The sequence below is a fragment of the Euprymna scolopes genome, chromosome 13 (assembly GCF_053919585.1).
Source record: "Euprymna scolopes isolate OS-2025 chromosome 13, ASM5391958v1, whole genome shotgun sequence".
In the NCBI taxonomy this organism is placed as follows: Eukaryota; Metazoa; Mollusca; class Cephalopoda; order Sepiida; family Sepiolidae; genus Euprymna; species Euprymna scolopes.
Genome location: NC_136494.1, coordinates 58,608,037 through 58,633,604, shown reverse-complemented (window position 1 = coordinate 58,633,604; position 25,568 = coordinate 58,608,037). Strand labels below are relative to the sequence as shown.

The window sequence follows — 25,568 nt, the reverse complement described above, 5'->3', positions numbered from 1 at the left end:
GCACAACAAGATTAGAGACTAAATAACTCCTCTCACTTGTACTGTTTGAGATGCATATTGGACATGACCAAGTAGAAAAAAATCACTCACTTCAGTTCTTTAAAGGGCACAGCTTCTCAACGTGTTACGAAAAGCAACAGTAGCAAAATTTGTTATTAAGTATCGACTTTCAATCTGACAATAGTTTAAATCAGTCTCTTTTAATCAATCACAAATGCAAAGATATTCATCTAACTTTGCATATAATATAAAAACCCAAACAGTTTTTTCCTCTTTCTGGTTTCCTCTTTTAGATTTGACACGCTGTCAGAAATGGAGCAGAATCCTATAAACTCATGCACATATTCATACATAGACAAGACAAAAAAAAAATAATATATACACATCTACAATACCTACTTAATTTACACACACACACAGAGAGGCAAACCCACATGGCACCAGCGAAAACAAACAAGATTACATCTTCTTACAGACAAAAAACTTTTTCACTCAACGTTCTTAGACACTTTAAACTCTGATTATCTATTAATATTTTACTTTTCGTTGTCTTCATAAACTGTCAATAAAAATGATGTATTGATTACTCTATTGATCATCTTGCTTTTTCTACATACTTGTACTTTCTTCTCCATGCCTCAACATTATATTTTTTGGCCAAGTCATGTCCAGAGAATGAATGACAGACATTTTGGGAGATACTCTATGCAATACTGTTGATTAAAAGAAGCATTTTTCAGCAGGTTTATTGTGTCGAAATACATGACCAGTTGCTGGCAAAAGTTGGCATTGAACAATCGTAGATGTGTTTTTAGGCAACCATAAAGCATTTTCTTTGTTACTTGATCTCGCCACAATATGTTGTAGACAATGTGTAGCACCTTCATGTATGATCCATCAAGTTTTTTTAGATCGAGCAACATTTAATGTCCAAGAGTGATCTGTAGAATAGGATGAAGTCAATCAATGCTTTGAAAACTGAGTTCTGTCTCATTCTTTACAGCAATTTTCCAGATTTCGTTGTTTATAAAAACAAGCTACAAAAAAGCAAACAAAAAAAAAAAAAAAAAAAAAATATACATCAGGTGTAGTTTTGATGAATTTCATGAATCATAATGGTTTTAAAGAATACAATGTTTCGGCAGTCAAACAAATGATGCTGGCAGCTTGTTCCATGCTACAGCAATCCCGAGCATGAAAAAAATGTTTCCAAAAGTTTTTTTTTTTTTCTGACTAAGTAAGGATACCTTGATATAATTACAGTAGTTTCAAACAGCAAAGATCAACCGCTCTCTTTTATACTCACCTGTGCTTTTTGGGAAACAGCAAATTTGTCCAGGTAGGGTATATCTGTATCTTCTTCATTCAGGATAATAGCAGCTGCACTGTAGCTGAAAAACAAATAAAAAGTGAACATATTTCAGCTGTTTATTTTAATGCATTGAAATTCTAGAATTATAACAGTTAAAAAAAAAAACAGTCAAAATGCAGACTTCTTTTAGAAATAAAATTATTTTATAATTTCCAAATTTATGTGTATTTAAACAAACTGGAAATACCTTCACTTCTTATGCGATTTGAAAATTAAAATTGTAAATAAACATGTTTATTTAAAAAAAAACTGCTTTGGTCTTTAAACTGTTATAAAATAAAAATAAAAAATGTTTTAGAAAACCAGCAAAAACTTGAAAGCATTTCAAATTCAAGAATATTTATATCAAATTTGATAACCTATACAGAATTTTGAACTGAACCTTTTATTCAATCCATGGAGCTGACTATTCTTGACCTATTCAGCCATAAACCAGTAGAAGCGTTCAGCAATTATTAAATTGCTTTTATTATTGCCTGGAGTAAAGACTGGACCTTCAACTTCTAGAAGACTGTTACTTAAAACTGATTGTTAATTTATACCTTTATCTGTTATACCATGTGTCAATGGATAGAGGCATTGATTAATAATCAGTTAGTGAAAATTTTCTGGAAGTTAAAGGCTTAATCCTTACTATAAACGGTAATAACTAAGAAAACTGAACACTTCTATCCAATCATGGTTGACAGAACTACTTTGGATTAAATAAGGGGTCAATTTAAGATTTTATATAGGTTCCAGAATTTGCAAAGATTTACATGAAGGTCGGAGGTTACATCAGCAAAAATTCTGTGAAAATAACCAAGATAAGAATAGTAGTCCAAATAATTCAAATTATCAATCCTCATCAAAATTTCTGAAACATAACTTGAAACTATATTGAACAATTTTATTGCAAAAAGAGATTACTTTAATCCTGTCAGAAGGAAAAACAGAGCATATACATTCATTTCTTTAAAAGTCAAACATATTTGAAAATAATTATTTAGAATGAAAGACAAATTCAACATTTGCATATTTTCTTTTGGAAATGTTAATGTTTTTTTGTATACATCCAAATAAAATAATGGCATTTGTGTTTCTCCAAGACAATGATGAGAAATTTTTTCAACCACAATTTACTGATGTATAAAAGAAAAGCTATAAGATATAGCCAGAAAATGTTAAGATTGCATGTCATTCGACATAAAAAATAAAACTTGATTCTTGTTCATGTTAACTTTATCATTGTTTTTCTAGAACTCCAAAGTTCTAGATGGTTTGTCTAGTAGATGATTCATGACATTAAGGGTCATGGCTTTTCTAGATAAAACATTATAAAGAATCTCTGGTCGATGAATGATGCCATTCACTGTGTACAGTCATTCCTAGCTTTGTTTTAATGAATTATGTCATAAAATGTCATCCACTGTGCATGGAGATGTAAGAGTTGTACACATATATTGCAATGGATGCCATTTTATGTTAAATTAATCAAATTGAATAAATCAATCTACAAAAACTGATTACAATTTATCAGCAGGGAAATAGACAAGCACAAAACTTCAATTCTTAGTTACACAACACTCATACAATATTAAACAAAAATAAAAAGATAAAATAGAATCACTTACTCTTCAGAAAGATACAAGGTGTGTAGTCGTTCTCTAATCATATTAAAATAGTCATCTTTCAGAGTTCGGCCAAACGCTCTGGAAGGAAATCAAGTTTAGAAATTCAGATCAAAATCTAGTTTTACTAAAAAATTAGATCAATCAAACAAACAAGAATACTATGCAATTCAATGGAAGTTTTGTATAACATGATATTTCAGGAAGAAAATTTCCTTTGTGTTCAAACTTAATTAAAATATGCACAGAAAGATCATTGTCAGGGTTTTACATAAATTGAATTTGTCATTTTTTTAATATTGCCTTTCTGTTTATAGATTTCAAGACCCCAATTGGACAGCTTATAATTGCATGTCATTTCTACAGTACAAACAGGTCCATAAACCATAAAGCAAAAAAGATGGCAAAACGTTTTGTTCACATTTTGTTTGGTAGTTGATTGAATTGCTTGTTTTGTTTTTACAGATTTGACATGATTAAAAAAATAAATAAAAAGGAAATGTCAATTTATTTACTATTGAATGATATTCTTGCCTTTCCTGCTTGTTAATTATAACACCAGACAAATGTCCACCATTTTTCGCTTACATTCTGTCCTTCCATATACAAATTCATTTTAATCAATAATCAATAAAAAAAATTACAAAATATGTAAAACTAGCAAGGCTACCCAGCAATTTTCAAATTTCTGTAAATTATTTAGATTAAATAAACATAAAATGAACCAATCAGCTTGTCTCTTTCAATCGTAGGTGTGTCCCTTTTCTGCCTGCAATTCTCATTGGTTCTGCTCTTGAGGAGAAATGGACTCTGAAACTTCATAATTAGATTTATTGTTCTTTTTGTTTCTTGGAAAGTCGGTTCTATATATTGCTCTAAACATTTTCTCATACCTGAAACTAATCTCCATCTGTACAAATCTACTATCCTCCTACATATATAGCCTTATTTTTCAAGACTAAAGCCAATAGGCATCTCCTGTCTTTGTGATAATCATCTCTCATTCATATTAGCTCCTTACATCAAATGGCTTATTGCCTTGTCTGGAGTGATTTCCATAAAAAAAAATATTGTAAATTGAAATGTCTAAGATAATATTCAGACAAAATCAGAATAAAATAATTATGCTTAAGTTAGGTTAGGGTTCAAACTTAGATTATTTCTACAAAAGTAGCGAAGAGCCACAGGGCAAACAATTTAGTGATATTATTAATGCAATATATAAAGCAGACTGTCTGCGTCTCTCAAGCAATGAAAGAAAGGAGGAAAAGTAAGAAAAAAGACATGACTTCCTTTCCCTTTTTTTCAGGGACAATTTGCTGCTGTTGCTTTCTTTTTTAGTTATTATTGAAAAATGCATCCATTTTAACAATATTCTGAGATGAATAAATTGAAAGAAATTAAATTGAAATACATTTTTATTTTCAAAAACATGGATCAATGTTCCAACAAAAAACTGATGAATCAGACTGAAATATTGATTTTGATTTGAGAAAAAGACTTGCTTTACTTTATATATTAGAAGATCAATAAGAGATTAAAATTTTTCCTAAATGTTTAAAATAAACCAATGATGTTCTAGTCAGACTTTAAACATATTCCTGCAAATTCATCTTTTTACTACTATTTCTAAATTTATCTCTTAAATACATTGACATTAAAGCTGTTTTAGGCAATTTGTTCCAAGAAGTATATAACTATTAGAAAAAAAGTTATGGAAGTAGATTTGATTTTGAAATCATTTTTTGCAATAATTTACTATGGCGAGGAAAACGGGAATTAGTTTATTACAAAAAATATAAAGTAGAATAGTTGGAATTTGACGAGACTTAAAGAACAATATTACAAATACCTATCATAGCCAGCTTTATGAATTGCTCAACAATTTTCAGAATTAAAAACATTTATGGTAATAGTCTTCTAGTTGACACAAATCAAAACAAAAATTCTTAAGTGACAACTGAAATAATAATGATAATAATAATGATAATAATAATAATGATGATAATAATAATGATGATAATAATAATGATGATAATAATAATGATAATAATAATAATGATAATAATAATAATAATGATAATAATAATGATAATGATAATAATAATGATAATGATAATAATAATGATAATGATAATAATAATGATAATAATAATAATGATAATGATAATAATAATAATGATAATAATAATAATGATAATGATAATAATAACAATAGGTAAATAAGATTGCTTATGCAGGGTTCATTAAATTTCCCAGCATTGTGAGTTAACTAGAAACATGTTTTTACTTTATATTGCCATCACCATTTTTGATTAAACATTAGTTTTACATACTGGTGTGTGTTGGAAGGCTTTTAAAAAGTGACTTCTAAACTAACATATCTCTGCCCAGGTCTTTATCTTAAATACTTCTTTATCACTTCTGCTCATGTTTAAAAAGAAGGGAGGATAAAAATGGAAGTTTACTTTAAGAGAAGATTATGGAGTCGGTTCTGGTCAACATCATCAAGCTTGTGGTAACTGTGGATAGGCTCAGTTATTTTGAAAAAAGTTCCGGATCCTGGAAAAGGGAATGGAATATAGATTTTGTTATTCTTTAAACATACAACTATGAAAAAGGTGACAATAAAACAAATTAAGGATTTAAACATTTTTCTGGTGTAAAAGTGAAATTTATTCAATCAGGTTCAGCTTATTTCTGTATTTTGTGAGCGTTTGATTTGATATTGTTTTTGATTATATCAGATATTTTGATTCTTTCATTACTGCTAGAACTGCTAAAAATTGATTTTCATTTTCATTGATACCTAAATCAAAAGTATTTATTTAATATGAGAAAATATTTAATTTAAAATGCATTCCTTCAAGTGAAGTCTATTTCCTAGATAATAAAGATGACCTCCTATTAATAGACAAGATGGTATACTTACCTCGATGTGTAAAAAGTTCTTGTAGCATTTTGTCAACTGAGGTAATGACAACAGAACTGTGGTTTGGAAGTTGGTAGAGCAGATTGGATATCCTGCTAATCTATTAAAAAAGAAAACAAAAACATTTTACTAATAATTTACAAACTAATTATCATCACACTAACAATAATAAAATAATCACAGTAGTATTTATTTGGTTTCTTAGATATGATAGAAAAAGAATTAGTTATAAAAAAACCCATCAGTATTTTTTCACAAGAATTATTCCAGCAGATAAATTCAGAGGATATTTATTCACTGATCTGAGAGCAAATTTGGGCCCCCAATAACTGCTAAATTTTGGTTGGTTGTTTTTGTTTTATGGCATATCAACCCTTTTCGGGTTATTTAATGCCGAATCCAAAGATTTTGAAGAAAAATTTTTTAATAGAATATATTTGTTGTTTTCAAGTCGATTTCTATTTAACCCATAATTGGAACCCTAACAGGTACTACCACTCTGGGTCAGAGTGGACCTGGGAGCAATGGCAATTAAAGGGTGACTCCACACTCCCTAAAGCCCACAAGCTGGGGCCTTACCATTGGATATAGTTTAAGGTCATATCCAGGACCCCCATTGAGGGACTTTTACCCTCTGCAGGGGGGCAGTCGGTGTATTCTAATGCCCCACCGACAGGGCCGGCTAAATTTTGGAATTCTTTCCCTGTTTTCTGCTTCTCTCGCTGTACTAACATGCAGAAGTTTAAATGTAATGCGAACAGATATCTCATTTCCTTACAGACTTGTAGACATGGGACCAAATAGTAGCTCCTTGCGGCCAAGTGGCAATATGCCTTTCTTGCAGTGAACAAGAATTAAAAAAAAAAAAATTTAAACGTCAATGAAAAAGCATGAGGCTACAAACAGAAACATTGAGAGAAAATTCATTATTTCTGTTTCTGATACATTGGAAGCAAAATGGCTTTTATCTTCTATTCTATCTATCTACATAAATAAAATGAACTCATTTTTTTTCCTCCAACTTTGAGCTTGATAGGATTAAAAATCATGACATTACATGCAAATGTAATGCATACAAACTAGCACATTATCTGAGGTTTGCTTTAGGCCTATTACCTCTACAGTTCCTCGACAATGGTATATTCCTATATTTTTTCCGGTGAGAGTCCACTGCTAAAATCGCTTAGATTCAATGGAAGTTGCAACATCTTTTCTCTCTATTAGATTCTTCCTTCCCCTCTCCCCATTTACACTGCAGTGGATGCGTTCACAAGGAACACTATGAGGAAACACACCGGTTTAGAATCGTACAAGGTTATTTATACCGTTTCTCTTTTTTTAAAATCTTTTTTACCTGATTTATGCTTTCTGCTTTTCCATAATAAAATAGAAATAAAAAAAAAGCAAAAAAAAAAAGCAAAAAGAAAAGCAAAAAAAAAAAGCAAAAACGTGATTACTATTGTTTTCTTTTGCCTTATTTTTTGTTAGTGTAAGACGCAATCTGCGAGACTAACCGGATTTTACTTCCGGTTTTAATGACTAACCGTGATTCAAGAAAACAAACATTCATTTAGAATTCGAGTGTGATGTGACTACTGAAACTAAACCAAAACAAACTTCACTGCGGAATTGATATTTGACCTAATTCACTTTTTAGTCAATTCATCACTTTTTTTTTTGGCGTTTTCGCCTCAATGATTCGAGTTCCCCCCCCCCTTCCTCAAACATTTTTGGGATTTCTTTTTTTTTTTTTTTTTTTTTTAGACGATTTTTTTTTTTTATAGTTTTACCATTGTTTGTTTTTATAATATTTTAACAGGGTTATGACTTCGCTTTGTTTTCATTTTACTCCCCCCTCAACCACACACGCCTCTAAAAACCAGGGCAACGCCGGTTACCCTCCCCCTCTACTAATTGAATAATTGAGTGATTGTTTTTCAGGTGCACTAAAAAAAATTGGAACTGAAAAACCATTCCAAATAAATACTTTAGAAATATGGGAGTGATTCTATAAAAAACACCAATAATTGTTCAGGTATACAGAATTCAAAATTCGGCAGTTAAACCTTACACCAATTACATCATATACCGTGATTTTTTTTTTTTTTTTTTGCAAAGGAGTCAACTCTTGTCGCGATCACTTAAGTATAAGGGTTAATGAGTGTATAGGAGTCAATGGGACAATATCGTAGTAATCGTTAGTAGTGGAAATTTGGTAGATTGGGTTACTTAAGGGGGCGACTCATTAAGAACTTCTTCGCGTTGGACTTGAAAACGACCATATTGACAATGATCTATCTATCTATCTATATATATATATATATAATAAATGTTTGTCAACACATCAACTGTCAATCATTGATATCAGAGCAAAACCATGGCACATTGGGAATCGGCTGTTTTCAGCAGATGTTTCAGCCTCATGTTATTAATTGAAAATTATTTTATTATTGTCTTCAAATCCAATGCTATTATAATAATTCGCAATAAAAGTTTGAGTTATTTGTTTAATGATATATCAGCCTTTAATGTTGGGAACAATTTTTCTAAAATGTTTGCTTTTCTAAACAATCTGTTAGAACAATTGTTGAAATTATTTAGATGATTATTCTCATCTTGTTTGTTATTTTCACGTTTTCTTCAATGTAACCTTCAACCGTATTCAAGTGCATCTTTTAGGACTTGAGAAGCTTTATGACAAACTGGAAAACCAATACAGAATTTCAGACTGAATCCTTTATTATCCTCCAAGAAGGTAGAGTGTTTCTTATTCCGTCAGTCATGACTGGGGGGGGGGGATAGAATGAGAACAATCCACATCCATCCCCATAAATAAAAGGTCCAGTGCAAAATCCTATGTAGGTTCCAGAAGTTGGCATAAAAATTCTAAAGTTAAAAAGATGCACCTGAAGAAGGTTGGAGGTTACATCAGCCAAAACGTGAATAGCAGTTCAAATAAACTAAATAATACAAATTATCAATCCTAAAGCTAAAAACTTTCAAAATTAGAACATCAGTTGTATTATAACATAGCTGGAATGTTCTTCAATCACTACAGTGTATTGTCAGTAAAATCAATCAAACTTCCTTAAATAGCAGTGGTGAGATGGCAGCTGGAGTTTCCATTTACTGTCATTGCAAACAATTTCTTAATAAAAACTTCCATCATAATATATTAATAAAGAAACACCACAAATGCAATTAAGGTTTTAAAAATCTCCTTAAGGTTTTTTTTCTTTTTTTTTACACCGTACATGTATACACATAAAACCTTCAACCAATAGTCATCCAAACCCAACTTCTATCTCAAGCCATTCAGAGAAGAAAAAACAAGATCTTTTTTCTTCTCATTCGACATGTAAGACAAGAAGCTTTCATGTCTCTGTGATACCACTGCCATGTAGCTCTTATTCGAATTCTAAAGAAAAAATTCCATTTTATTTCATTTTTAACCTTATGTGGTAATCCACAATACATACTTACATACATTTAAATATTACTTGAGTACCATTTAAAGGGAATGTACGTGTATAGTTCACTTTATAAATCTTTATATGAATTCAATTTTATGAGCAAAGAAGGAGCTTAATCTCAATATCTGAATATTTGAAAAGAATTTTGTTTTGCTTTTAATATTTGAAAAGATTTTTTTTTTTGCTTTTAATATTTGAAAAGAATTTTTTTGCTTTTAATATTTGAAAATAATTTTTTTTTTGCTTTTAATATTTGAAAATAATTTTTTTTTTTGCTTTTAATATTTGAAAATAATTTTTTTTTTTTGCTTTTAATATTTGAAAATAATTTTTTTTTTTGCTTTTAATATTTGAAAATAATTTTTTTTTTGCTTTTAATATTTGAAAATTTTTTTTTTTGCTTTTAATATTTGAAAATTTTTTTTTTGCTTTTAATATTTGAAAATAATTTTTTTTTTTTGCTTTTAATATTTGAAAATAATTTTTTGTTTTGCTTTTAATATCTGAAAAGAATTATTTTTGCTTTTAATATCTGAAAAGAATTATTTTTTCTTTTAATATAGACAAAAACTATTCCTCTATTCTTTTTATTATTAAAACAGGACAAAAAGAGTGTTTTGTCAATTCTTTTTGTTATTGATATGAAAAGGGAAGTAGGAAGACTTCTATCTTTTTCTTTTGGATTAGTTTTGTTTCAATGATGTCAAGTAGTGAGTAGGAACAAAATTATGAAGCAATAGTGAGCGGATGAAACCTGCTAGTAAATAATAAAACCTGATAAAGCTATGTTCAACATGTTTGATAGCCAGACTGGGTAAAGCATTTAATGAAATCGACTGCACATGTTTCTTTCTTTGTGGATTAACTATGTCAGTCTTTTGTGACTAGTACTAGTCACCTAGATATCCAATTCGAAATGTTAACAGCTGTGTGGTTGAAATGGATGTAATATGCTTATCATATGCAAATTAATTCTTGTGACCTATTTCTAAAAATTAGTAAAAATAAAATGTCTGCTATTAACAAGGCATAAAAAAAGATTGTATTCACCCCAAAATAAAGCACCATTGCCATTGAGACATAAGGGGAGGAGCACTCTAAGAAGGAAGTTGAACAGTATGATGTCTATTCACATTACATTTAAATTTTTGTATAGTACAGTCAGGGAAGCAGGAAATGGGGAGGGAGGAAATTTAAAAATCTAGCAGTTTGAGGCAAGAAATGTGCTGATTCTGGAAAGCATGAATTCTGAGACCGATCTCAAACTGCTTACCCTAGTTTTGATTTCTGGAGTGTACCAGGGTTTCTCAGCAACAGTTTCCAAGTCAACTGGTAAATTTATGTTGGGAATAACCTAAAATAGAAAAGAAAACAAAAAATTAATTAAATAGAAAAAAAAATTGTAGAAAATAAAGTATTTCTTTGAAAGCTATAAAATACTGCAAAGGTGATAACAATTTGGTAATGAGCAAGAGAAAAGATAATGTATGTATGCATGCATGTTAGTGTACATATGTATGTGTGTGATAGTCCCTAGATCATAAAAATGACCTCATATGAATTTGTTTGAAATGAACATGACATTTTCTCTCAAAAAAAGTGTTATTTCGAAGATTTCCTTCTAAATTTGTTGCCTTATCAAGGCCTGATTGTTCAGTCTACTCTACTAGTGCACAATTGAAGAGAAAAAAGATGGTTTTATTCCTTTCCTAAGGGTATTTGTAAAAGTGAACTCAGCATAACAAGCTCACAAACAATGACTTTACACTCGTCTTGCTTATGCACATATCCATTTTCTCTCCAATCATTCAGTTTTTTCTCCCCCCTCCCATATATATTTATATATGAGAGAGAGAGAGAAAGAGATATTGGAATTCACACAAATTAAAAATTAAGAAAATATAACTAATTCCAAGTAGTCTCAAAATTGTTGACCTGAATTCTAAGAATGCTAGCAATAACTAAAGTTGTAAAACTATTTAATTTGTATCTCTAGTCATTTTTTCTCAGGTTAATCATTTATTTGAAACGTATTTGGTTTTTAGATACCAATCATAATGGACTTTCTCATAAATAAAGTTTTTTTGAAAACTATATATATATATATATATATATATATATATATATAGTAAGTTATAAAATATATATGGCAATTAAGCTATATTCCGCGTTTCATCCACTCTACAATTCTTCAGGCTTATAAAAACATATGTTTCTTCCGTGTTTCTAAATGAAAATGCCTGAAGAATCCTAGAGTGGATGAAACGCGGAATATTCAGTGTAGCTAAATCACCATATATATTTTATAGCTTACTAACTAGTTCTACCTACATATTGAGCACTGTTGAAGTAAATATTTAAAGTTTATGCATAAAATTATACTTTCGTATATTAATTTATGTGAGTAAATGAAGTAGTTATAATATATATATATATATATATATATATATAGTGACTAAATATGCAGCAATAACAATTTTGCAGACTTGTTAGTCATGAAATAATATTGTGATGGATACCTTTTGAAAAGTAATAAATAACTGAGAAAACTTGATTTTGTAACTTAGAGAATTATTATACTACAATATATATACAAGTTAGAAAAACATTTCATCCAAGGCATGAAAATTGTTAAACAAAATGTTTTTACATTTACGGCTTTAAAAATAAAGGTACAAGATTCAATTTGAAATTTATTTATCTTCAAAGTGCACTTTTATACATTTTACAAAGTAAGGTGTAAAAATTACTTTGTAAAATATAAAAAAGTGTACTTTGAAGATAAATAAATTTCAAATTGAATCTTGTACCTTTATTTTTAAAGCCGATAGTAAAAACATTTTGTTTAACAATTTTCATGCCTTGGATGAAATGTTTTTATAACTTGTAATCATATCTTTTTAAGATTATATTTTATTTAATTTAGTAATTTGGATTTAAAAAAAATGAATGTGGTTTTGCATGGATTTATAAAAACTCTCCTACTCTATTTCATTTTGTATTTCTCCTCACACCACAACTCTTTTTTGCAACTCCCTCTTTGTCATACATGTCTGAATAATGAGAAAATCCGAATATTTTTAACAAAAACTTTAAAATAACTTTCTTAGATTAAATGTTTTAAAACTTCTTTCAGAATAGAAAATCTTTACAATTTAATAAGGAACATATTTCATGTGAGTTTCATTAAAAATATTCAGTAGATAACGAGAAAAATAGAGATGAAAATTTCGAAAGGACTGTATAACTGGTTACGCTCAATAGTAGTCCTCGCCAGCGAAAGTCTTTGTTATTGTTATTCTATTATTATTTAAAACATTTTGTGTCCTGCTCTTTCGCACAAGGACTAATATATATATATATATATATATATATATATATATATATATATATATATATTAGTGTTAGGAAGATTAATCAGAATCGGAAAAATTAAAACTTATAGAAGTATCGGAATCATAAAAATTTAAACCTCATTTTTGATTCCAAATCTTTTTTTCCTGGAAAAAGAAACACATGTTTTTATTTATCAGAAAAATATTTATTTATAACATGAAAGTAAGGGACATGAGACAAGGATTTCTGGGTCCAATTTTTTTTATTTTATTAGTAAATTATTGCACACAAACTTACTTTTATTGCCTTAAGAAACCCTTTGAAATGCTCACACTTATTTTAGCACTTAGGTGATAAAAGTCAGTAAATTACCTCTGAGAGTTCAGTTAAATTAAAAGGATTAAGCTGCTCCCTACAAGTTTTATTTTTATTGTATCATGTTGTCTGGAGTGGTCATCTTTGAAGTAATCCTATGATATAATGAGTTAATGAAAACTTGGAATAAAATACTTAAAAGTATGAATGTTTAGAAATTTATCAAATTATAAAAAAGAAATTCTATGTACATTTAAAATCACCCCCTCAATGAGATTCTACATTTTTAGCTGATTAGGTAAGAACATACTAGAAAAATAAAACAAATAATTATCATAGAATTTAGAGTGGGTTGAGTTGTTGCACATATAAATTTAGCATAAAATGACCCCCTTTTTCCGAGTCATTCTTTTAGGTCAGTTCACCAAGTTTTTATCACTAATCTTAAGTCTGACCGACTATGTCAGAAAACAACTTATAATCGCTTTATTTTTCATATCACCACACAGACTTAGGGTTAGTACTACAAAGAAATGTGTTTTGCATGACTATTCTCAATAACATATTTTATACTAAATTTTGATCAAGGTTTTAAAGCAAACGAAATTGTCTACATCCTTAAAATGCAGTCTGGTCTAAAAGAGCGATCATTTTCTGTAAACTTTATGTGCAAAACCGACTTTTTGTTGTTTTCTTTCTGTTATTTTTTCAGACTGTTTACATGTAATCGACTGAAAAATGAAGAATCACATTTTTATTTTCTCGTGGATTAGCATAGGTTGCAGAATTCTAATGAGAACTTTATTTCTTTCACAACAAAATGTTATAATTGCGAATTGCAAAAAAAAAAAAAGTTAGCCTTTTTACTTACTTTCATGGAACTATTGTTTTTTTTGGCCGCCATATTTTTTTTTGTAATGAAAGAGCGTCAAAAAGGCCAAATTTGGACTTAAAAAGGCCAATCTGTCAAACCTTTGAAAGGTCAAATTTTAAAAGCAATATCACGGCCTCAAATGTCATACAGGTAGTCTAATAAAAATGAAAAAATGATAAAAATGAAATTTTTTTCTGGTTTCATTTCAGTCTTTGGGTTTGATAATGTTTTATATAAGTTTTTATAATTTTTTGTTTGTCAAATAATGACGCCGCTAAACTACACATTTACCCAAGTTGTGATGATTTGTTAAAAGTTTTCAAAGTAATCACCTAAAAAAAAAACTTCACCGTAACTGCCCCAAAAATGTAGAAGCTTATTTTTTGGGATAGACTAATCATAACTAAAGATCTTAATCTACACATTTGCTATTATTATTATTATTAATAATATTATTAATAGTCGTAGTAGTATTTCTACATTGTCTTTCTTTTTACAGTAAAATAAATGAATCTAATAACTGATCAAATTGAATAATTAGAATAAGAAATACAAATATGAACATTTTTTGATAGAGAGAAGTCACAGAAAAGCCCCCCCCCCGAAATTCCCATATTAAGAATGGTTTTCTAGGAAATTACTTCAATAGTGAAAGGGGGATTTTGTAAACTATTCTCTTTTTACACCGCCCCCTAATTGTATATACTATTTTCAATTATGAAAAAATTCAAATAACATTAAGAACGAACGTTGCAAACCCGCTTTGTTTTAAAATAAAAATAAATCATGTGTCTCATAACTGTCAATCAATTACAAGGAAAAACATTTGAGAAAAATATTTAGAGAGATTTACTCATGTAATATATGCTCCCACCACCTACCCCAGTGTACATTTTAAATTTTGCAAAAAGAAATACGAACATTGCACAGGGTTTTACAGTAATTAAACACATTTTTTTTTCAAACAATAAACCTCTAATTGAATACTGAGAACGTTTAAATGAATCGGAAATTTAGAACAGAATCGGTAAAATTTTGGAATCGTCCCATTACTAATATATATATATATCCCATGTTAAGAATGTATTCGTAGGATAAATATCCAAAGAATTTCCACTAGGTTTATATAATAGTGCTCAATAGAAAATAGGTTTGGTTGTTTTTGTTTTACAGCATATCAATCCTTTTCGGGTTATTTAATGCCGAATCCAGTGATTTTGAAGAAAAAGTTTTCAATAGAATATATTTGTTTTTTGTTTCAAGTCGGTTTCTATTCAACCCATAGTTGGGACCCTAACAGGTACTACCACTCCGGGTCAGAGTGGACCTGGGAGCAATGGCAATTAAGGGGTGACTCCACACTCCTCAAAGCCCACAAGTTGGGGCCTCACCATCGGATATAGTTTAGGGTCAATAGTAAATAAAGTTTTTTTATATTAATATTGATTTGTACAGACATGTGAATGTCTGCATGACTATTTTTTTTTTTTTTTTCAAAACCTCTGGCCTTGATAGAGAAGAGACTAAAACTTGCTGGTATGGTTTCAAATGATCTGAAATAACAGCACGAGGAGACTTGATTCCAAATATTTCTCATGTTATATCTCATCTACCCGCTTTTGGAAATAGGGTACAATTATGAATATCTCCCAATATCAAATGATCCTTATACACTGTGAAATTTACTTTATGTATGAAAACCAAATAGGGAAGATATAACACATGAGGAATATTTAGAATCAAGTCTCTCTTTGCTGTTATTTCAGATCATTTGAAACCATAGCAGTAACTTGTAGTCTCCCCTCCACAAGGCTAGAAGTTTTGGGGAAATATCAGATATTTTGTAATTCATATACAAAACTAGGAAAACAAATGACTATGATTAAAATATTTTATGGCTGTAAAAAAAAAAAAAAAAAGTGCCAAAAATAGGCTCTAGATGATCCTCTTAATGTGTGACCTTAAGGGCAAATTGTTACATAGCCCACTAGATAATTCAGGTTATTACCTTTTCAACTAGCCATCATTTGTTAAATGATGGCTAGTTGAATATTCGCTGAGATTTGGAACTTATAAACTTGCTAAAAAAGGTGGTATATATATATATATATATATATATATATATATATATATATATATATATGCTTGTAGCCAAATTGAATAATGAAATCCTCATATCTTTGGTTCTATGAAGCGAAAGTACATGAAAAATTTCAGGCTTTTTGAAGTTATATTATTCTATGATTAAAATTTTATGACAATTGGTAAAAAAGAATCTATATTTTCAAACTAATAAAATATGCTCAAATTTGCCTACATTTGTATATATAGTGTCCTGGCAGGCCACCTTCAGTTTTGCCGCTTCGTTTGTCTTCCCTGTGGCTTTACTAGGCCACTAACTATATATCTATAATATAAAGCTGAATGTGTGTGTGTGATCACGAATAGGCTCCTATATGGTTGACTATTTTAAAAATCTGATTGCATATAATGATAGATGTATCGAGACACAGGAATGGGTATGTTTGATCTGGCAGAACGGTGGTTCATTAAAATTGTGGGGTCTGCGTTTGTGCCTGGTCCACAAAGTATGAAAATAAAAAAAAAATAAAAAAAAAAAAAAAAAACGTTTACAAATGTTTTTGATATAGATATACATAATACTTTGGTGAGCATGTTTTAACTTAAATAGGGATGGTATCATAAAATTGTGGGGTTTGCGTTTGTGCCTAGCTTCCATAGAATGGAAATAGGCACAAACTTTAATAAAGACTTTTCATATCTATCTGCGTAAGTATACTTTGATAATTATGTTTCAGTTTGAAGAAATATGGTATAATAAAATCATGGGGTGTTCGTTCGCGCCTGACCTCCATAGAATGGAAATATGTCACAAAGTTTAACAAGGTTTTTTAATATAGATCCACAGAATATTGTGATAAGTATTTCAGTATGAACAGGTATGTTACAATAAATTATGGGGTTTATCTATTTTATTTTTACTTTCATCATATTTTGCTTTAGTTTTGATATCCCCAAATTCGAAGCTATCTCTTTACAACCCTTCTTTTTCATAACCTATCATACTTTCATAAATCAGAGTCCATTTTCTGTAGGCTGTTTTTGAACCCAGTCAACGACGGGTACTTTTATATATATATATATATATATATATATATATATATATATATATAAAAATAAAATCTACGTACATGTAGATAAATAAAATGTTATATACGTTCAAAAAAAATTAAAGGGCGACTTTCTAAGTAAATAAAAAAGAAAAATGAGCTTTGAGGCGGAGCCAGTATTAACCGTATTTATCGTTTGAAAAAAAACAACAATAACAAATATATATATATATAGAGAGAGAGAGAGAAGTTAATTTTTTAAATTGACGTGAACACTAGGATACTTCAATTAAAAGTCAAATTTGAACAGGTAAAAATTATAGAGGCTAATCAAATGAGTTATAGGTTGTTTAAACAGTTACATTAATTTTAGCTTAAATTTGCAGTTTTTGAAAATAATGACAAGTGCAGACCTTTTTTTGCCACTAATATATATATATATATATATATATATACATACATACATACATACATACACACACACACATATATATATATATATTAAAGAAATAAAATGTTTGATTTTTTTTTTAAATGGGAAAAAATGTTTATGTTTAAATTGTGTCATGATAAACCTGCTCCTTTTAGAGGTTAGCATAATCAGGGTACCAATCTGTATTAGATTCAACTTTTCTTTTCCATTGTTGCCAAAAGAAATCACTCACAAATTGTATCAGTGTGTAGACTGATGCTATTTTCCACAAAGCAAATTATTATTTTGGCATAGATATCTTGTATTAAAACCAAAATATATGCACAGGAAATTGCCAACATTTTTGATGGCACTGCATACAAAATAATGATATTACAAGAACGAATTATAGAGATACACAGTCCAGGCTAATTACTAAAAGACCAACTGAACTATTAGCTATCTTCCTTAAAACTAATACAATATCAAGCAAAAGTAATGCTTTCTATTTTTTATTCCATCTGAATGGATGAAAGAGGATTGCAAATTGCATTGTTATGATAGTTGAACGTATACATTCATGACCTGAAAGTTTCATCTCTGTGGCAGATATTGACGGTGTGCAACTCTAAAAAAGCAACCCTTGCCACGAACATGCATCAGAAGCAGAGACGTATCATTGAATTCTTGGCAAAAGTGTATTGAGAATAGTGATGACCATGTAGAAAAATTCTAGAGCACAAACGATCACTAGTTTTAATGGTACCAATCCCATCTTCATAGCTCTTCAACTTTTTGAATTAAAAAAAATAGGAGGCTTTATTTTTGGAACAACCCTCATAATTTTTGTCATTAGATTCATCCATAACCATAAAAGTTGGATCTTAATAAACAAACATTTGCAAGATTTGTATTATTTACCAGGATATCAACCCATTTAGAGTTATTTAATGCAAAATTCAGTCCTATTTAATGAAAAACATTTTTTTTCTTGAAGGTCTCAATTCATAGGCTTTGTCATTCAGGAAAAAAGTTATGTTTATACCATCGAACACAGTTTCAGGTTATTCTCAGAACAGATTCTATTTAATCAATAGATATGACCTTGGCTGACAACTACTCTGGGTAAGAGAGCACCCTAGAGAAATAGCAATTAAATAGCAACTCAAAACTTCCAAATTAAGGCCTCTCCAGTGGATGCAGTTGAATATCATTCCCAATATATACTTGTAGGATATCTAAGATGTTGTACATGAGTAAAAAAAAAATTAAATAATGTTAAAAGTTTTTTTTCTTAATTTAAGTTATAAGCATATTCAAATTAACATTCGCTTTTTTCATGTTGGAACGTGTTGGGCAATTTCAGAAATTGACTTCCAAACTAACTCATCTCTGACCTGGTCTTTATTTACCCCTTTTTCTTTCAAATCCATTGGCATTTCTCTACTAACTGATTTAGCTACTTCAACTAGTTTATATCTACTAACCCAAATATTCTATCCATTAAGCAAACCAAGGAACTCTCTTTTTGCATGGAACTTCATTATTGTATAGAATAAAGTCTCCCCCACCTCCCTGCTTTCCTTGAATTGCATACAACACGCACATTCTTTTGTAGGGCCATTCATTACAACTGTGTGACTAACAATACTTTATTTTCAGTGTTTTGTGTCCATATTTGGAAAGAAAGATACAATTAGTCAAGACTTCAAATTAAACACACCTAATCACAACATATCCGCTATCCTGACAATGATTGACGTTGCGTTCGCTTAAAAAAATGAAAAAAAACAAACAATTATGAATGTTGGATGTTTTTCTGCGTTATATTTCTCAATGTTTATATATTTGCATGTACAGAGTATATACCTAAACTAAATTTAAATGATCATTATTAATTCTGGAATCCTGCTAAGTGTAAGAGGTTCAAATGTGGAATATAATCAGTTGAATTCAGTTTTATGCAAAGAGAAAAAAAAAGGGGGGGGGGCCTTTATAAAAATTCATTCTGATTTTGCGAAATTTTAATAGGTATTAGACAACAATTAATAAATAAATCCCAAATTTCACTTTCTTTTGGAGTATTTTAAAGGGTTTTAGGAGGGAATAATATGGGCATGACGTTCCATTTGACAAGTCATATATACTAGATTTGCATTGAATTTTTAGATACTAATGAAGCAAGATTCTCTCCATTTCAATTTTATTTTAAGACCCTTCAGGTTTAAGCTTAAATTTGAGGCATTTTCAGAAATCAACTGAATTTTGATTAAAATTAAGATAAGGTATCATTATATCGAATTCTTTGAAAACCCATTCTGATCAGGGAATTAATTATACATGTCCTGGGCCAGGGATTCTAGTTGTTTTTAAAAAAACTATGCTTTTTGCTTTTAGAAATAAACTAGCAGGGCTACCCGGCGTTGCTCGGGACCGTATAAACAATGAAAAAACAAAAGCAAATATTGAACATGTTTTATTCTTAGGGGAGAGGAATCTTTCATCTCAAGTTTTAGCGTTACAAACAAACATTTGTCTTTTATATATATAGATAATGACAGGTTTTTTTGGGGGCCCCCTCGAAGATAACTGATCAGTTGACCAACTTTTAGTGGTCCGTTTGACGTGAAATTTCGATATTTGTCATCCGGGTGATGGGGCTTCGATATGATACCAAATTTGTCAAGTTTGGTTCCGTCTTTCAAAAGTTTTAGCGTTACAAACAAACATACATACACACACACAGACGTTTGGCTTTTATATATATACTAGCAGGGCTACCCGGCGTTGCTCGGGACCGTATAAACAATGAAAAAACAAAAGCAGATATTGAACATATGTTTGATTCTTAGGGGAGAGGAATCTTTCATCTCTATGTATTATTTGTTTTATCTACCCTAGGACTGATATTGTTCATGTTTTATCCCTAGCATAGGTAATTTACAGCATGTATATGAAATTGTTTTACCTTAGGGAGAAGAGAACAGGTAATATACAACATAATGTGTCTATATTACATCCCTGGCAACGCCTAGAAACCAGCTAGAACATGTATTTCAGTCAATCTTTATTATATCCTGGGCTATGCCGGGAAACCAGCTAATCTCTTTTTAGTGACTTGACCACCAAAATACCTCCCTAAGTGTGTCCTTTCTTTTGAACTTATTAGATATAGGTATCTAGAAATGTGTGTGAAATTTTGTTGAATGCATTGTTCACTATGATTTTCTTATTGTTCTACACAATATCAACTGTAGCGAAATAACACAGTAAACTTAGTGTAGTGTTAGAATAAAGAGCAAAGGGAAAAATTAGAATCATATTTTGTAATTGCAAATCTAAATTTGCTAGCATGTACCAGTATTGGCCAGGTTGTGGAAATTTGGAACTTATAACATATGTAGTGGCCTTTTCCTAGATACCTATTGCTAAAAATTATACTTTCATTTTGTTAGAAAAATCTCTCTTCAGATGCCCTGCATCATTCAAAATAAAAACAAATATTTTTATAATTGTTTCAGTATATTGCTACACAATGTGAAAGTTTTTAACGTTTGTAAAAAAAATCATGAATGTGCTTATATTGCAAAAAAGAAAATATCAGTGCACAGTATTGAAAGTGTTTGAGATTCAAAAGTCTGTAACATTTCTACTAACTTCATAAGATGTCATGTGAGAAACTGAATTGAATATCAAGACATTATCTGAAGCGTTTTTATTTTGGTGTAACATATGTGTTTACAGTGAACCTTAACTTTTAATAAACAGATTGGTATGCAATGACATAGGCTAAGAATCTTTAAAATATATATAAATTGGAAAAATGTGTGAACAAATGAAAAAAAAATGATCCGCTCCACTTGATGACATCAAGCACAGTAATATTTTAGTGAAGAAAATATGAAATTGATGTTCAGTGATTAGTTTGGATGAATGAGAAAATGTAATTGTTTGATGCATAAAAATAACTCAGTTGCTGTATTTGATATTAAGCAGCAAAATATAGTGATTTGAATATTTGGGAAAACATCAAACCAGATTATGTAAAAAGAAAAAAAAAAAGATGAAATTAGAAAATATATATTTTATGTTTATGAGTTCTGCCAATCAAAATTTTGTGGCAGAAATTGGGTGATTACCATGCAATTTTATTTTGGTAAAATTCTTAAATTATTAGAATGTTTATTATAATTTCTAATTAGTGACTTGTTATAATCAAAATCCGCCCTAAAGAGTGTCCTTTCTTTTATTAGGTATCAGAGTAGGTATCAAGATTTCTACTTCTATACAAATGTGATATTTCAGATCTGTACATAAAAAATTTGTTGAATATATAGGCTGAGAATTGTTCTGTGTCGCTCTCTCTCACACACACACGCATTCTCACTTTTATAGATATAATAGATAGATTACTCTAGATATATTTCCATATGTCTGAATACCCTATATACAAATTTTCAAATCTGTAGATAAAAAAATTTGTTGAGTATATAGGTTGAAAATTGTTCTCTCTCTCTCTCACACACACATTCTCAATTTTAGAGATATAATAGATAGATTATGCTAGATATATTTCCATATGTCTGAATACCCTATATACAAATTTTCTAATCTGTAGATCAAATATTTGTTGAATATATAGGTTGAAAATTGTTCTTACTCTCTCTCTCTCTCTCTCTGGCTACCTCACACACACATTCTAACTTTTATAGATATAATAGATAGATTATGCTAGATATATTTCCATATGTGTGAATACCCTATATACAAATTTTCTAATTTGTAGATAAAAAATTTGTAGAGTGCATAGGTTGAGAATTGTTCTCTCTATCTCTCACACACACACATTCTAACTTTTAAAGATATAATAGATTATGCTAGATATATTTCGATATTTCTGAATACCCTATATACAAAAATTTGTTGAATGTATAGGTTGAGAACTGTTCTCTCTCTCTCTCTCTCTCGCTCACACACACACACATTCTCACTTTTATAGATATAATAGAAAGATTATCCTAGATATATTTCTATTTGTATGAATACTCTATATACAAATTTTAAAATCTGTAGATAAAGAATTTGTTGAGTATATGGGTTGAGAATTGTTCTCTCTCTCTCTCACACACACACACACATTCTCACTTTTATAGATATAATAGATTATGCTAGATATATTTCCATATGTCTGAATACCCTATATACAAATTTTCAAATCTGTAGATAAAAAATTTGTTGAGTATATAGGTTGAGAATTGTTCTCTCTCTCTCTATCACACACATTCTCACTTTTATAGATATAATAGACAGATTATGCCAGATATATTGAAATATGTCTGAATGCCCAATATACAAATTTTGAAATCTGTAGATAAAAAATTTGTTGTATACATAGGTTGACAATTGTCCTCTCTCTCACACACACACACATTCTCACTTTTATACATATAATAGATAGATTATGCTAGATATATTTCTATATGTCTGAACACCCTATATACAAATGTTCAAATTTGTGGATAAAAAATTTGTTGAATGTACAGGTTGAGAATTTTTCTCTCTCTCTTTTTCTCTCTCTCTCTCTCGCTATCTCACACACACGCATTCTCACTTTTATAGATAAAATAGATAGATTATGCTAGATATATTTCCATATGTCTGAATACCCTATATACAAAGTTTCAAATCTGTAGATAAAAAAGTTGTTGAATATATAGGTTTAGAATTGTTCTCTCTCTCTCTCACACACACATTCTAACTTTTGTAGTTATAATAGATAGATTATGCTAGATATATTTCCATATGTCTGAATACCCTATATACAAATTTTCTAAACTGTAGGTAAAAAATTTGTTGAGTATGTAGGTTAAGAATTGTTCTCTCTCTCTCTCTCACACACACACACACACAAGTTCTCACTTTTATAGATATAATAGATAGATTATGCTAGATATATTTCTATATGTCTGCCTACCCTATATACAAATTTCCAAATCTGTGCCCAAAAATGTGTGGAATATATAGGTTGAGAATTGTTCTCTCTCTCTCTCTCTCTCACACATATTCTCACTTTTATAGGTTATATAGGTTGAGAATTTTTTGCTCTTTCCATCACTCACATTCACACTTTTATAGATATAATACATAGATTATGCCAGATATATTTACATATGTCTGAATACCCAATATACACATTTTCAAATCTGTAGATAAAAAATTAGTTGAATATATAGGTTGAGAATTGTTCTCTCTCTCTCTCTCTTTCTCTCTCTCTCACACACACATTCTCACTTTTATAGATATAATAGATAGATTATGCTAGATATATTTCCATACGTCTGAATACCCTATATCCAAATTTTCTAATATGTAGATAAAAAATTTGTTGAATATATAGGGTGAGAATTTTCCTTCCTCTCTTTCTCTCTCTCTCTCTTTCTCACACACACACAAGCTGAAAATTGTTCTCTCTCTCTCTCTGACTCTCTCTCTCTCTCACACACACACATGGTCATTTTATAGATATAATAGATAGGTTATGCTAGATATATTTCTATATGTCTGAATACCCTATATACAAATTTTTAAATCTGTAGATAAAAAATTTGTTGAGTATATAGGTTGAGAATTGTTCTTTCTCTCTCTCTCACACACACATTCTCACTTTTATAGATATAATAGATTATGCTAGATATATTTCCAAATGTCTGAATACCCTATATACAAATTTTCAAATCTGTAAAGATAGAATTTGTTGAATATATAGGTTGAGAATTGTTCTCTCTCTCTCTCTTTCACACACATTCTCACTTTTATAGATATAATAGATAGATTATGCTAGATATATTTCCTTATGTCTGAATACCCTATATACAAATTATCAAATCTGTAGATACAAAATTTGTTGAGTATATAGGTTGAGAATTGTTCTCTCTCTCTCTCTCTCACTCACTCACTCACTCACTCACACACACACATTCTACCTTTTATAGATATAATAGATTATGCTAGATATATTTCCATATGTCTGAATACCCTGTATACAAATTTTCAGATCTGTACATAAAAATTAGTTGAATATATAGGTTGAGAATTGTTCTCTCTCTCTCTCTTCTCTCTCTCTCTTTCACACACATTCTCACTTTTCTAGATATAATAGATAGATTATGCTAGATATATTTCCATATGTCTGAATACCCTATATACAAATTTTCTAATCGGTAGATAAAAAATATGTTGAATATATAGGGTGAGAATTGTACTTACTCTCTCTCTCTCTCTCTCTCTCTCTCTCTCTCACGCACACATTCTCACTTTTATGGATATAATAGATAGATTATGCTGGATATATTTCCATATGTCTGAATACCCTATATACAAATGGTCAAATCTGTAGATAACAAATTTATTGAATAGATAGGTTGAGAATTGTTCTCTCTCTCTCTCTCGCAACCTTACACACACAACCACACGCAAACATTCTGACTTTTATAGATATAATAGATCGATTATGCTAGATATATTTCCATATGTCTGAATACCCAATATACAAATTTTCAAATCTGTAGGTAAAAAATTTGTTGAATATATAGGTTGAGAATTGTTCTCTCTCTCTCACACACTCACATTCTCACTTTTATAGATATAATGTATAGATTATGCTAGATATATTTCTATATGTCTGAATACCCTATATACAAAGTTTAAAATCCGTAGATAAAAATACGTTGAGTATATAGGTTGAGAATTGTTCTCTCTCTCTCTCTTACGCACACACACACACACACACACACACACACATTTTCACTTTTATAGATATAATAGATAGATTATGCTAGATATATTTCCATATGTCTGAATACCCTATATACAAACTTTCAAATCTGTAGATAAAAAATTTGTTGAGTATATAGGTTGAGAATTGTTCTCTCTCTCTCACACGAAACTGTGCGCTCGGCTTCTTCCCCCCCTTCCCACCCCAAATGCTTGGGAAACTGTGCACTGTTTTTGTTGGTTTTCAAGCTGCCTCTTCCCCCCCCACACACACACAGTTTAACAGTAGTAGGAGGTCAAGAGAAAGAGGGTGAGAGAGAGAGAAGAGTAAGTTGGTGAG

The 25,568-nt window shown here is 29.8% G+C and overlaps 1 protein-coding gene across 3 annotated transcripts in view; it reads right to left on the bottom strand.

The window, feature by feature from the left end:
- Nucleotides 1–25,568, bottom strand: part of LOC145292048 (N-acetylglutamate synthase, mitochondrial-like) — a 144,580-nt gene that overhangs the window by 4,292 nt on the left and 114,720 nt on the right. For all 3 annotated transcript variants that reach the window (XM_080138073.1, XM_080138072.1, XM_080138074.1), the window contains 5 exons: nt 10,661–10,741; nt 5,915–6,014; nt 5,451–5,544; nt 2,986–3,063; nt 1,307–1,391 (listed from right to left, as the gene is read on the bottom strand). In XM_080138073.1, coding sequence (XP_079994199.1) covers nt 1,307–1,391; nt 2,986–3,063; nt 5,451–5,544; nt 5,915–6,014; nt 10,661–10,741 — 438 coding nt within the window. The remainder of the gene's footprint in view (nt 1–1,306; nt 1,392–2,985; nt 3,064–5,450; nt 5,545–5,914; nt 6,015–10,660; nt 10,742–25,568) is intronic.